We start from the raw sequence: 14,419 nt of genomic DNA, 5'->3' as shown, positions 1-14,419 counted from the left end.
TTAAAACATGCTGGGCCCAGCCTTGGCTAGAGCTGCAAGAAGGCAATGTGGGATTCTAGACCTGAGGTGTCCAATACAGTAGCCATAGCCACATGTATGCAAATGTAAATGTAATTAAAATTAAATAAAGTTAGGGCCACCTGGTTGGCTCAGTCAGTTAAGCAACCAACTCTTGACTTGGGCTCAGGTCATGATCTCAGGGTCGTGGGATCCAGCCCTGTGTCGCGCTCCCCGCTCAGCAGGGAGTCTGTTTGAGATTCTCTGATTCTCTCTCTCTCCCTCTCCCTCTGCCCCTCCCCACTGCTCTCCTCTCTCTCTCTCTCTCTCAAATAAATAAATAAGTCTTTAAAAAAATTAAATAAAGTTAAACATTCGCTTCCCCTGGGAAGCCATCTGGCCCTGGACTCTTGTTTGTTGGGAGATTTTTTATTACTGCTTCAATTTCTTTGCTGGTTATGGGTCTGTTTAGATTTTCTATTTCTTCCTGTTTCAGTCTTGGGAGTTTATACATTTCTAGGAATTTATCCATTTTTTCCAGATTGCCTAATTTGTTGGCATACGATTGCTCATAGTATTCTCTTAAAATTGTTTGTATTTCTGCAGTATTGGTTATGATCTCTCCTCTTTCATTCATGATTTTATTTATTTGGGTCCTTTCTCTTTTCTTTTTGATAAGTTTGGCTAGGGGTTTATCAATCTTGTTAATTCTTTCAAAGAACCAGTTCCCAGTTTTGTTGATCTGTTCTACTGTTTTGTTTTGTTTTTTAATTTCTACGTCATTGATTTCTGCTCTAATTTTTATTATTTCCCTCCTTCTACTGGACTTAGGCTTTATTTGCTGTTCTTTTTCCAGCTCCTTTAGGTGTAGGGTTAGGTTGTGTATTTGAGACTTTTCTTGCTTCTTGAGGAAGGCCTGTATTGCTATATACTTCCCTCTTAGGGCCGTCTTTGCTGCATCCCAAAGGTTTTGGACTGTCGTGTAATTCATTTTACATTCATTCATCTTATGTGCTTCCATGCTTCCTCTGTTACGCTTGCCATACCCTGAGTGCTCAGTAGCCACGTGGGGCTAGTGTTACTGTACCAAACTGTGCAGACAGAGAACATTTCCATCATCACAGAAATTTTTATTGGACAGTGCTGTTCCAGACAGATTGACCTTGCGAACCACAGTAAACCATGGAACTGGTTGCCACTTGAAAGCACCTTCTGTACTTCAACGCTCTCTGACGAAGAAAGATTAATTAGCAGGTTATAAGCAATGGGCTCTTTCTACATACTGTAAAATATCTTCTGGGTGAACATGAAAATTCCTATAAAAATTGTATTTCTTGGGGTGCCCAGGTGGCTCAGTTAAGCGTCTGCCTTGGGCTCAGGTCATGATCTCAGGGTCCTGGGATCGAGCCCCACATTGGGCTCCCTGCTCAGCGGGGAGTCTGCTTCTCCCTCTCTCTCTGCTGTGCGCTCTCTCTCTCTCAAATAAATAAATAAAATCTTTTTTTAAAAAAAGAAAAAAATTGTATTTCTTAATGTAAACATCTCTATAAACACTTTAAAATCTTTACCATACGCAGGGCCCCAAAAAGGTGCAGAACACTCACCTAACCAGGCCAAAGGTATGGCAGGAACCACCACAGCCACTTTCAGTGTGAAATTTAGCACCTTTACAACGTGAGGACTCTAGGATTAGGGCCTAAGATCATTATAAAGGACTCCAATTATCCCCTAAGATGGAAAAAGTTGTTTAATTTCATGAGCAAAAAAAGATACTGCTTCTGAAATCGATCTCTCTGAAAAGAAGTGATAAACAAATATAGAAAGTAAGAGGGGGCACCTTTAGAAAAATGCTCCAAGATTTTCATATTTTGCTGCATCTGAGATTTTAATCTCCTCTGGTTCATATGCTATGGTTCAGTAATGAGGATATTTTCAGCCGACAACTCAGAGGGATGTAACAAAGAGAATCCGCATCAAAGGGAGAGGATGAGCCCTTCACTTCCAGCTCTCACCAGTATTTACAGGCTATGATTTTATACCATCCTATTTTGCACTGGTATTTTTAATCTTTCCCCAAGCTTTTGATCATTCTCCTTTATAATTTCGCAATGAGGATATCATGCGACCTTTATTCCTCTCTCATGGATATGGAAATGTCTTCTACGTCCTGCCTGTGCTTAGTTCTGTTCCCTTCCTAGGACTTCAAAACACCTCTACAACTGAAGGACGCTCATCTCAAACCCCAGTTTCTATATAAAACTGTGGGTTTCTTACGTAAAAGTTCACATTGCTCTTGGTGCTCCACTTGTGGGCTCTGCAGGCAGCACCCCTCCCCCTCCCCATCATCGCCCCTTCTGAAGTCCCTTCTGCACCAGTGTGGAGTCTGTGCCAGGCTCAAGCTCTGCAGATCTCTGCAACCCTTTCTGGACTAGACCCCCATGCTAATGCACCACAAAGCACCAATCTTCCAGAACTTACACATTTGCCTTATACTCCAGATCTGTATTCCTTCACGATGACAACAAGTACTGAGATTTTTAGAATTCTCGTGAGAACCACCTTAATTAGCCTTGTAAAGGGGCCATGAAAAAAGCAACTGATGTCTAAAAAATAACAAGGAGTCTATCACGCCTGAGAGAGGGCTATCTTGATGACCGCGTAGAAAAAAGGGGTGACACACAACAAAATTACCAACCAGTCATGACAGACTGCACGACTGTGAGGGGACAATGAAATTCTACTTCATTACAAATGTGCATTCTGTCCAGGGGGAACCATGATCCAATGTAATGCAGACGTGCTTCAGGGATGGGTATGTGTAGGGGACTTAGGTCACTGCACAGTGACTGCTCGTCAATTATTAAAAACAATTTTTTTTAAATGCAAGGAACAGTAACACGTTAGTGAACCCACACAACTTAGAATGTTCAGCGATTCCATTTAAAAAAAAAAAAAAAAAAACAAGAGCACTGGTTCTAAAGGAAATTTGGCAATGGGCTTAAAGGGCATCAATAAATCCTATGTTCTTGATTCTGTTTTTTAACTTTAGGATTTCAAGGTTAGTGATAAATAGAGTGCATTTTATACATCACTAATGTATGCTTACACGTCTATATTCATCTAGAGATGGATATACATATTCATCTCTATGAAACTCTATTTGTTTCATAAGAAAAGTACCAGGAGAAAAAGTGAAAATGGACTGGGAGATTAAAAATATATTTATGTTTTTTGGGCGCCTGGGTGGCTCAGTTGGTTAAGCGACTGCCTTCGGCTGAGGTCATGATCCTGGAGTCCCAGGATCGAGTCCCACATCGGGCTCCCTGCTCAGCAGGGAGTCTGCTTCTCCCTCTGACCCTCCTCCCTCTCGTGCTCTCTCTCATTCTCTCTCTCGCAAAAAAAAAATAAAAATTAAAAAATTTTAAAAATTTAAAAAAAATAAAAATATATTTATGTTTTTATTTATATGACTAAATATGAGTTGGGTAGTGAATATTAAGAGGCAGAACATCGGTCTGTACAAACCCAGTTTTCTTGTTTCCCTTTAATCCATAGATCTATCTTACTTTTTAAATGAAAGGCCTGTGAAAGGCTGGGATCCATCTTATGATCCCCAGGAAATGGTTAAGAATGGAACTCCTGACTCTTCGTGGACTGATCTGGGATGTTCCAAGTTCAAAGATGTTAATGATGTCAGGTAATTTCAGGAATCCTGGGCATGTTTCTTGGTCAGAGCCTGGCTAGTACCGACTGCAGTAACAGTAGGTAGGTACTGAGTGAGCCTCAGTATGACGGAGGAACACAGTTTAACATCAGAAACTGCGACTGCAGGTGGCCTTTCAAGAGCTGATTTTCCGACCCTGGGTTCTGATGATAAAAGGCCACATTCAGAGCACATCTCCACTAGGTTTCACGTCCTGGTGAGCATGAGAGATCTTGCTTAAAAAAAACAATATTCTCAAACATCAAAGTTGGAAAGTGAATAAACATATTAATAATTCTTCCCTCTGGACACAAATCAGCTTCTTAGATCCCCTTAAAAATCCGAGGGAGCACTAGAAAAGTATGTCCATAGTAGGAAAGTAAGCTGTGATTCACTGGATCCTTTTGTCTCTCCAATTTTGGGGGGAGCAGTTTTCCCTGTAGATCTGAGAAGATGGATCTAAGAAGAGTTGTTGATTTTTGGTTTTCCAGCTTTTTTCTTACGGCGAGGAGTCCAAGCTCCTTTTAAACTGGAAACCAGAAGTCCCCCATATTTAGATGTTTAGGGAAAAAGAAAACCTGCTATAGAAGTTTTTTATCATTCGTCAAAACAGGCTGCCAATCCACAGAAGGCAGGTGCTGAGGTGGCTCATGAGCTTTCAGCTGCCAACTCCTCATGCAAAGCACAAATGCAGTATCGACAATACACTGGATGGGAGGTGAAAATATCCCCTTTTGCTTTTAAACCTATTGCATCTCTAGTGGTTTTCTAAAGACTGAATGATGGGTCCTATTCCTCTTGGCACAAAAGTCCATTTCCACGAGTTCAAAGTGCCTACAGGTCCATTCCAGTTGGGGTTGGGGTATGGAAGTGAAGGCAGAGCATCTACGTGTCATCTAATGACCAGATGATGATATACAAACTCGAGAGAAGTGAAGTAGGTAGCACGAAGCAGGAATAGTGTTTTCTCGAATTCTTGCTTTGGGACAGGCAGGGGCAATTGAGGCAAACCCTCTAAGCACCAAGAGTCTGCTTTTCTGGCTCCTTCTGGGAGTGACCGAGGAGGATGACACAGAGAGAGGAAGAGAGCTCTGAAGGCAGATGTGGGAGTCACAATGCTCCTGACAGTGACGAGACTGGCCAGCCACTCCCTGCAGCTGAGGTAGTCAAGCTTCCTGAAAGCGCCGTGCCCCGATCTCTGCACCACAACTACACCAGGAAGGGGGTGTCCAGGGGACCTGGACATGTCACAGTGACAGGAGGTGTGCAAGAGGCCTGTGGATGGCAGCGGCCACATTTACCCAAGCCCCCTGCTCTCCATGAGGCCATGAGCCAGCTCCTCGTGGCTGCTGTAACAAATCACCGTAACCCTGGTGGCTTACAACGATATGGATTCTCTCAGAGCTCTGGAGGCCAGGACTTGAAATCTAGGCGTCAGCAGGGCCACAATCCCTCTCAAGGCTCCAGGCGAGAATCCTACCAGCCCCTCCTCACTTTTGATGGTTCCAAGTGCCCCTCGGCTGGTGGTCACATCACTCCAGTCTCTGCCTGCACCTTCACATGCTCTTCTGTGTGTCTCCTTTCCTGTCTCTTGTAAGGACACTTGTTGCTGTTACTGGCGTTAGGGCCCACCTGGAGAGTAATTCAGGACAATCGCCTCTCGACACCCTTAACTAAATCACATCGGCAAGGAACCTTTTTGTCCAAGTACAGTCACATTCACAGGTTCTGAGGATTGGGAGCTGGAGCTACCTCTTGGGGGCCACCACTCAACCCACTACAGGACATGTCTGCAACCTCCTAATGACGAAGCAGTAGAGATCTCTCATCAACGATGGTGCTACCCTGGCGAACAAATAGGATGGCTCATCATTCTCAGCCCCAGGAAGAAGAACCTGGAAACCCCCAGAGGGGAGATGATTTTGAAGACTTGTTTACGGCAGAACTGCAAAACTCTTCTTCATTTGTCCTTCCCCACAACACACAAGGAAACGAGCAAAGGAGGCTGCGTTCTGCCTTGGAAAGTTCCGAGATCAGCAGCCAGGAGGCTTTTGAACTTCCTGGTTCAGTTTCTGGCTCACCGTGAAGACTGGAAATTTAATTAACTTGCATTTCACTCACCAGCACGTTGACAGTGCAGCTCATGCGATTTTCTTTGTTCTCATCATGCATGATGGTTCTATAATCCAGAAGTCTTTCCATCAGGCGCACAACGAGTTTGACGAAAGTTTCTCCTGTTTTGGCGAGGTATTTGTGCTTCCTGCAGTGCTCCAGGAGGCTGAAAAGTAATTATGCACACCTTGTTAATCACGCTCAGAAAGTTGACTGAGGTGCAATTTAAAATATTTTCCATTATTAACACATTTTAATTATTTCTGGGCTACAAAGTTCATTGTAGTCTAATTACAGTCTCTCTGTCTCTATTCTGACATAATTCCTACTGTTAATCAACACTTACATTTTATCAAATAACACTTTGTACTGTTCATCTCCTCTGCCTCCTTCCACTTCATGATCCAGTTTGGTGATGATCTCATTTTCAAACTATAATTAAACACAGGAAGCGTAAATAATCAGCATGGCGGATATTTCATTTTAAAAATGAGCATCAGTAGTACGTAAATCGGTGAGAGAGCATCATCAGATAGTTAGTTACCCTAAGCCTTTGAAGCCTGATTTCATTTAAGAATTGCCATCCCTGGACCTCTGGAGATGTCTGGTGATCCCCTGCCACAGGGGAATCTTTCATTTCCTTCCCTGGTTAATGGAGCCTAAACGTGTATATTCTGATAGCAGGAGCAAGAACCAGAGAAAGAAAGACGACGGAACATGAAAAAGTGTCTCAAACTTCATCTCCACGAACAAGTAACATCTAAAATAGCTCGGTGGTTCCTGGAAAAGAACAGATGGCATTTCACTTGCCAGCAAAGAGTTCCCTGCAATCGCAAAACATCCAAGGGGCCACTTCACTGCCATTTCTTGATGGATCTAGTGAAATATCGCACTGCGGTTGAAAAAAATATTATAAAATGCAGGAGAGACAATATCCCTAAAACACCAGCAGACATCTCAAGAAGGTCCATCTCCAGGCCTTCTCCTTGAACACCCCAAAGCTTCTGATCAGATTTCCAGAGCACAGCGGTGGGAAAGGATCCCCAGAACTGTCTCTCGGACCCAAACCCTATCTCTTTGGAGTTTTGGGAAAAACTCTAAATTCTGGAGAGGTACAAATCTCCAGGCTGTTTTCACAAGGGTCATGAGCCTCATGGTTGATGAGGCTGGAAATAACCACCTCGCTAATGACGGATCCGAGTGCCCATCCTTGCTGCCCGGTCCCCCATCCCTGGCAGGATTCAGGGCCACCTCTGTATGGGATTCTCCATAGTTGACCACCATGTTGCAGGGGCCCCGAAATTACCCATCGACTTGGGGCAGGGAGGAAGGAGGCCGGTGAGAGAGTTACTCCCACAGAGCGGAAGACAACCACACCAAACTGAAAGAAGACAGGTATAGGAGGAATTGAGGGAAACAACAGCTAAATTTGGGGTTCAGAAAGCAAGAACACCCTGCATGTAGGCAGGGGTCTCTAGGATCCCCTTATTTTACTTTTTAAAGATTTTAAGTGTTTATTAAGAGAGAGCACGCATAAGCAGGGGCAGGGGGAGAGCTGAGGAAAAGGGAGAAGCAGACTCCCCGCTGAGCAGGGAGCCTGACATGGGGCTCAATCCTAGTACCCTGGGATCATGACCTGAGCTGAAGGTAGACACTTAACTGACTGAGCCACCCAGGTGCCCTAGGATCCCTTTAAAATACATGCTCAGACAATGCTTTCCCAGGGAAGAATCTCCAAGTCTTCCACTATTACTAGGATCCTACAATTATTTAAGCTGTGTGATAGAAAGAACTTTTGTGTCTCTGGGTCTCTCCTAGAACAATGCCTGGTGTTGATGTTCTAAGGGCATGAATGTGCTATGTGCACATGAATCACTGGGGTATTAGTGCTACATTGGAGCTGGGGAGAGCTTCATAGGTCAGCAGAGGCATGGTCCAGCAGGTTGCTAAGACACAGGCTGGGCTCTTGGCCACGCAAGCCAAGGGGTGGACACACTCATCTGACGGCTGGCAACAGGCGCTGCCGGCATCCGGTCCACACTGGGCACTCAGGGTTCTGCTGCGGCCGTGGTAGGCAGCTGACTGTGGCCCCCGTGAGGCAGAGGGCGAGGGGTCTGGGGAGACCCAGGGAGGAGCCTCACACCGGCACAGAGCTGCCTGACCTTGATCAGGACTTGCTGCCTGAAGTCACAATTTTATCACAGTACAGATGAAGTGGAGGCTTAAACAGGACGAGAGAGGAGTATTGATTCCCGCTTGACATCAAGGACTCAGCCACAGCACAGATCCCAGACCTCCGTGCATCCTGTAGTTCTCTCCTTGATCTTCCCCCATTGTCTCCTCCCCAAATAAACACCCTCTGTTTGGCCTGAAAAGTTCAGGGATTTTTAGGAACATAGAAAAAAAGGCAGCTCTAGTGAAGAAGAAAAAAGAACTCGTTTTATTGTTTTTACCTGAAGCCTCATGATAACGACTCTCCTGTACAGTAAGAACCTTTCGATACGAACACACTCGTACTTTGTTCTTTACAGTAAAGAACTCTGCAGAAGGTGGGCCTTTTGGGGATCAGATACGAGGCCGATCAGCTGCCAGTAGCCCAACCACGGATGCTTCAAGCCAGTCCCATTTCCTGGAGGGTACCGTGATAGGAGCACCACAGAGAGAGCCTGGTGAGTGCCCGTTCTTCAGAACAAAGGACTGAGGCACAAAGTAAGACTCAACTTAATCAAAACACACGACTGCACACCACACATGTTTAATGAACATACAATGAGGAAGGCACAGAGAATGCGGGAAAACATGCTTTATCCTAACGCGGGCAAACACACACAGGCATTTCAACTGCTCTTCACTAGTTAATCAGGCGTATTTGAACTTGGGAGTCTACTTTATGGAAATGGCATGTTTTCTCTGCTTCCACGTAAACCTAGCTGTCGCAAACAGGAGCAATAAGGAAACTCCAGCTCCCTAAGTATGCTGCTTATCAAATTTTGACTGATGAATTTAATGTTTCCTAAAATGAGCGGATGAATAAGTAAATCAGAAGAACACAGCTGATTCTAATTTTACTAACCTCTAAACTAAGTAATTTGCACAAACACCTGGCAACCCTATTCTGTTTATCAGCAAGGATTCAATACCCCAGATCTGCAGCCAGCCTCTCATTCCAGGGTCTGCATTATTTTTTGCAGAATATACTAGAATCAATTTGTTAGTGCGCTGTGAACCATCATCATCATCAGAACTAAACGATCCTGTCCAAATAAACTGGAGAAAGTCCATTTGCTGATAGAGCAGAGCTGGTTTTATAAAGAAGTATGTTGATTATCTGACTCGTAAATGCACGCTGTCTGGTAATGCGCAGCGGGGTTCTCTATGGTTAGGTTAAAATTAGCAAGGGTTGACTGTGTTGCTCAAAAGGTGGCAGAGGCTCACTCATGTGATGAGCAAAATCATTATACTTCTTCTCTTTTCGGAATCACCAGTGTCACTACAAAAATGTCCACAGGGTGTCCAACTTAAAATGCTGCACAGAGCATCTCTAAGCATACAATACCAGCGGCCCTCCAAGAGTATGAAAGAGCCCCCGTATAAATTCAGGGCTTTTTGGAAGGTTGCTATAAAGCCAAATGTGGTGAAGCAGGGGGCTACGCTCACAAGGGTACTGACAGCGTTGTTAATTCAATTAACTTTGAAAGGAATGACTGCTTTCGCCACTCGACGCCACAGTTAACCACGGGTTATTGGCTCCAATTTAAGGGATCATGGAGCGAAGGATCTCAGCAGTGGATAATCCAAAAGCCAATTCTGTTTCGCTTAGAATGCATCATTTTTGTTGGGAGCTAGACTGACCATTCCCGCTATGATGCATTTATACATGTCTAGAACCAGGCCTGCATTTCCCAGGCATCCAGGAACACATTTATACAAGAGATTGGAGCTTATGTCAGAGCAAGGAAGGGGGCTGGACCCAGATGGAAGGGTCTGCACAAATAATTCACCACATCGATAAAGCGTTCGGAGGTTATCAAGAACGGGGTGAAATCTGAAATCTAGGCCAATGGTCTTCTACGTACATTCGAAAAAGCGCTTCTTCGACTTTTCTACAAATAAGCCTTAGTGAATGTGCTCTTTGTCCAAAGGTGCTCTGCTTTCTCCTGTTGTTCAAGAAAATGTGCTCCCAGGTGCTGGAGGCAGGATCATGATTTGAGAGCACTCCCTGGTCTCAGAGACTCCAAGGAATCAGATTCTCAATGTCTGAACTTCCAGAAGGAACTGGGCCAATCCATCAGTCCATTAGGATTGCAGAACCATGTCCCTTCTCATTACGGTGGACAGGAGGGGCGGGCGGGAGAACATCACTGAACTGTACCTTCAGGGAAAACAGGACCGAGGGACGAAGGAGCCAGCATGGCTGGGCAGGGAGCCGCCTAGCACTCCCACACCCTCCGGGCTCTGGGCTCACACGGCAACATCCTAGAAGTCACTGAGTCCCCCCAGCCTGTCACAGCCTTTAATCCCTCTGCTCAGACACATGAATATTTTTATGTATATTGCGTTCCTCTTGCTTAACCGCTCTGTAAACTTAATTACACAGTTAATCTCCGGCACTCCATATCTCACATTCTAAAATCCCCACATCCTTCCAAGTCCAACAAGAAGGCTGTTCGCTGACCTTGAAGCTTCTGCCTAGAGCCCAAGGGCCCCACGGCTGGGGAACTGTGCACGGCCTGGCTGGCTGGCAGCACCTCAGACAAGTATGGCCGCTCCCCACGTCAACACCACACACACCGGGAAGTGGCTTTTGGGCCCTATTCAATGACCCTGGACTCCAGGAACATGCTCTCAGAGTGAGTCCTGTTTAATTTGGTTAAAAGAGGTATAGGAGTGTGGGCGTCTCTCTGCTGGAGGGCTTGTAAGAACAGAATTCAATGTCATCGGAACTCTTAGACTGAAGGGCATTCATTTCCATGATCTCTCAGGCGCTTGGGTCTGGGATTCAATGAAATAAAAGCCTAGTTCTTGTGCTGTATGTTCCCTTTCAGGGTCCAAAACAATAAAATCAAGTAATATTTTGAAATCGAAAGCAAAAGTAACCAACAAACAAAACCCCAAAGAATTAAAGAATAAACAGGATAAAATTGCCGCCAAACTCACATCCAAAGGACTGGGCAAAATGTCCTGGCTATCCCACCAAGTGGCAGAAGCAGCCAACCACTTGGGTTATTCAGTTATTTGCTTAGGATTACCAGCATGGGCTGGAGAAGGAGATTATTCAAACAGGACCTCAAAAACATCGAAGACGCCAAGATTACTCATGTTCTAGTACTGTTACAACTAAATGGGAATTTCCGGAAGTTGTGGAGCATTTTACTGACCCTCACAAAGATGACAGAAAATAACTCCATGATTGAAACTATGATTTTGCTGTGAAGACTTTAACACCCTGTTTTTATTAACAGTATACAGCCCATGCAGTCATTTGCCGCAATTCTCAGCTGTTAGTTCCGTTTCTCCCAAAGACCTAACAAATGGAATTCTTTAAAAAGGTGCCAGAAGGGAATTTAAAAGTATGCTTTTTTTTTCTGAAGCAAAATCCAGTGAGGCTGAGACTCAGAGCGTTCCCGATTTGGGGGCAGGGGTGTCCGGGACACAGGGAAGAGGTTCGTCTCAGGCCTGGTGCAGGCCCATCTCGTGGTAACGTAGCTCAGCCAGTGCACAAGCCGGTGGAAGGGGCACCAAGATGCCGATGCCTCCAAATCCCTGCCCCCTAGCCAAGCAGATCCTGAAGGCTTCACACGTAGGAGCACTCCTTTGAAAAAGGTCAAGATCTCCCGAAGTCCCCAGTTCAAGAGTAATAAACATGCTACTCCGGGACTGGGGTCAGGGTGAGGGCAGGTGCGCATGGGGGACAGTGAACACACTGTTGGGATGACTTGAGGAGCAGGCAAGTGGCAAGGAGAGAGACCAGAGAATACATCCTCCAGGACTAATGGGCAGGGGAGAAGCAGTAGAAGGGGACAACTGAGGAGAATAGATGTGGCATGCACATCATAAAAGATTCTTAGAAAGGGCTGGAAGAACCAGGAATTGCTGTGAGCCGGCCTTCGCAGAGCTTCTTCATCACCTGTGAAGATCTGCCCATAACATGTTGACAAAAGGCAATGCCTGAGGCGCTGGAAAGCGTGTCCCAGGCCAGCAAGAGGACAGAACACGTGAAAGGTAACTCCATGCCACCCCATCCCACAGCCGGGCAAACCCATTCAGTGCCTGGACCTGGAAGAGGCAGGGTCGGTAACACCAAGGATGAGGACAAGGACACACTTCTTTTGGATGAAAATTCACGCTCTTTCTTGCAAAAGTAGAGGAAAGAAGTAGACTTTTGGGGAAATGTATGTGTAAGAACATTCTAACGCAAGTCCCTCCACTACAGTGGAAGAATACAGGAGCTGCAACTCTGGGAAACCGGAGAAAAGTAAATCTGTAATACATGCTTTGGAAATTCCAATAATGGTTTGATGCAGTTTAATCTTGAGTAAAATGGCAGGTCCTTCTTCTGCATCCAGCGGGTTCGCTGTCCACTCCAGCTGGAAGAGCACACTACTCCCCAGACAGAATGCATATTTCACAAACGACAGCACGTTAACAGCCCCGCTCAGAAAGAAATAGCACACTTATAAAAAATAAGCTACAACATAGGTTCAAAACACGAATGTTTTGTAAAAATGAAAAACCCTAATGTCTTCCCCTCACTTCATTAGGTTTGCACATCTGTTATAAAAGTGAAGCCAATTTAAGCCCTTGTTGATGTGACTAATAAGGTTAGGTAATTGGATTGGTGGCGGATTAGTTAAACAGCAACCAGCCAGCCCCAACCTGGAGGCTCCCTGGGAGGGGGGAGGGAATGCCTGTGCCCTGCTGTTCTGTGCACATGCCCACTCGCTGCAATAGCCCAACACCCCCACCAAGGACAGAGGGCATGCCTCGTGCATCAGGAAGGGGAGCCCCTAGGAGACGAGAGTGGATCTGAGAATAGGAAAGAGTTAGAAAAGATAGAGCAAGTCAAGAGACAGATGCTGTGGTCCAGAAGAGCCCTGGGCGAGGGCCCAAGAGAAGTAGCTGGATGTTGGAGATGAGACAGAGGAAGGATGGACAAGTCACCACAACCCACCATGGAGGACAGAAGAGCAAACAAAGACAAGCCACTGTAACCTGCACCCATCAAACCAAATGACGAGGAGCCTGGCAAAACCGGGCATGATAGGGGAGCAGCAGGCCCAGGAAGGATGATACTCTGTGTGACAGTCCACCTGGGAGGCTGAGACAGACCAAGAGAAAAAATAAATGGAGGTACTGCAAGAGAAAAGGAGATTGATCTTTCTCCCAATTCACAAGAACAGATTAATAGAGCAGAGAGTTTTTTTTTTTCTCAAGTTTTAGTTTTTCTGCCTTTATTTTAAAAACCTCTGGTATGTCCTACCACTTGCCTTTGAAAGTACAAGTAGATGCCAACACAGATGAACAAATGGTCAACAATTATTGATCAACAAATCCAAGTAGCAGACCATGCTTAGCCTGACAGCAGGTTTTGGGGACTTACGTCTTCATGTTTATGCTTTTATTCATTTATATCCAAGCGAGACATGTTTTAGGGACATGAAACTGTGAAGTAGAATTAAATGTGCATAACTGCTTCTTGGTATTACTCAGTTTGGTTTTCTGGAAAGATGGCTCCTGATATTAGACAGTTTTTGAACCCACCACTGGGGGCAGCATTGAGAACAAAGGCAGAAACACCATGACTCTCCTTCATTAACTTTGTGCCCTTTATTGACAAACCAGGGACCCTGTGAATTGGAGGAAATGAAGCACTTCCACAGATGATTGTGTAAGATGTTTTAAAGATGCAGGAGGGCGCCTGGGTGGCTCAGTTGGTTAAGCGACTGCCTTCGGCTCAGGTCATGATCCTGGAGTCCCGGGATCGAGTCCCGCATCGGGCTCCCTGCTCGGCAGGGAGTCTGCTTCTCCCTCTGATCCTCCTCCCTCTCATGCTCTCTGTCTCTCATTCTCTCTGTCTCAAATAAATAAATAAAATCTTTAAAAATAAATAAATAAATAAAGATGCAGGAATAAGAACCACAAGGATGGAAGGAAGAAGAGGAACAATTCAGAAGCCAAATTCTTATTCACGCCCTTGTCCTTCCTCCAACTGCTGCTGACCTTATTTTGACCCGAAGTTGCCTTCAAAGAATGACAAATGACACTGTTTTAAAGGCCTTTGATCTCAGTTTCCTGGGCGCATAACACTTATTCATATAAATATATTTTCTCCTTTACCTGATTCTTTTTTTTTTTAATAAGAATTATTTATTTCAGAGAGAGAGAGGGCACATGCCAGGGGTTGGGGGGCAGAGACAGAGGGAGAAAGGGAAAGCGACTCTCCAGCAGTCTCCTCACTGAGCGTGGAGCCCAACGCGGGGCTCGATTTCACGACCCTGAGATCATGACCTGAGCTGAAATCAAGAGTTGGATGCTTAGCAGACTGAGCCGTCCAGGCGTGCCTACCTGACTCTTTAATAGCATTTTTTCATAAGGTCCTTCTTTGGG

The 14,419-nt window shown here is 45.2% G+C and overlaps 1 protein-coding gene across 6 annotated transcripts in view; it reads right to left on the bottom strand.

Annotated features, from left to right (window-relative positions):
* DOCK1 (dedicator of cytokinesis 1) overlaps positions 1 to 14,419 on the bottom strand; it is a 489,580-nt gene that overhangs the window by 57,567 nt on the left and 417,594 nt on the right. For all 6 annotated transcript variants that reach the window (XM_064595456.1, XM_054508462.2, XM_054508463.2 and 3 more), the window contains 2 exons: positions 6,159 to 6,244; positions 5,822 to 5,978 (listed from right to left, as the gene is read on the bottom strand). In XM_064595456.1, coding sequence (XP_064451526.1) covers positions 5,822 to 5,978; positions 6,159 to 6,244 — 243 coding nt within the window. The remainder of the gene's footprint in view (positions 1 to 5,821; positions 5,979 to 6,158; positions 6,245 to 14,419) is intronic.

Source organism: Mirounga angustirostris, unplaced genomic scaffold (genome assembly GCF_029215605.1).
Source record: "Mirounga angustirostris isolate CCGP_5_RB_7025 unplaced genomic scaffold, mMirAng1.0.hap1 SCAF_6, whole genome shotgun sequence".
NCBI classification, from domain to species: domain Eukaryota; kingdom Metazoa; phylum Chordata; class Mammalia; order Carnivora; family Phocidae; genus Mirounga; species Mirounga angustirostris.
The sequence above is the reverse complement of the archived record's forward strand: the minus strand, read 5'-3'. Positions and strand labels throughout refer to the sequence as shown.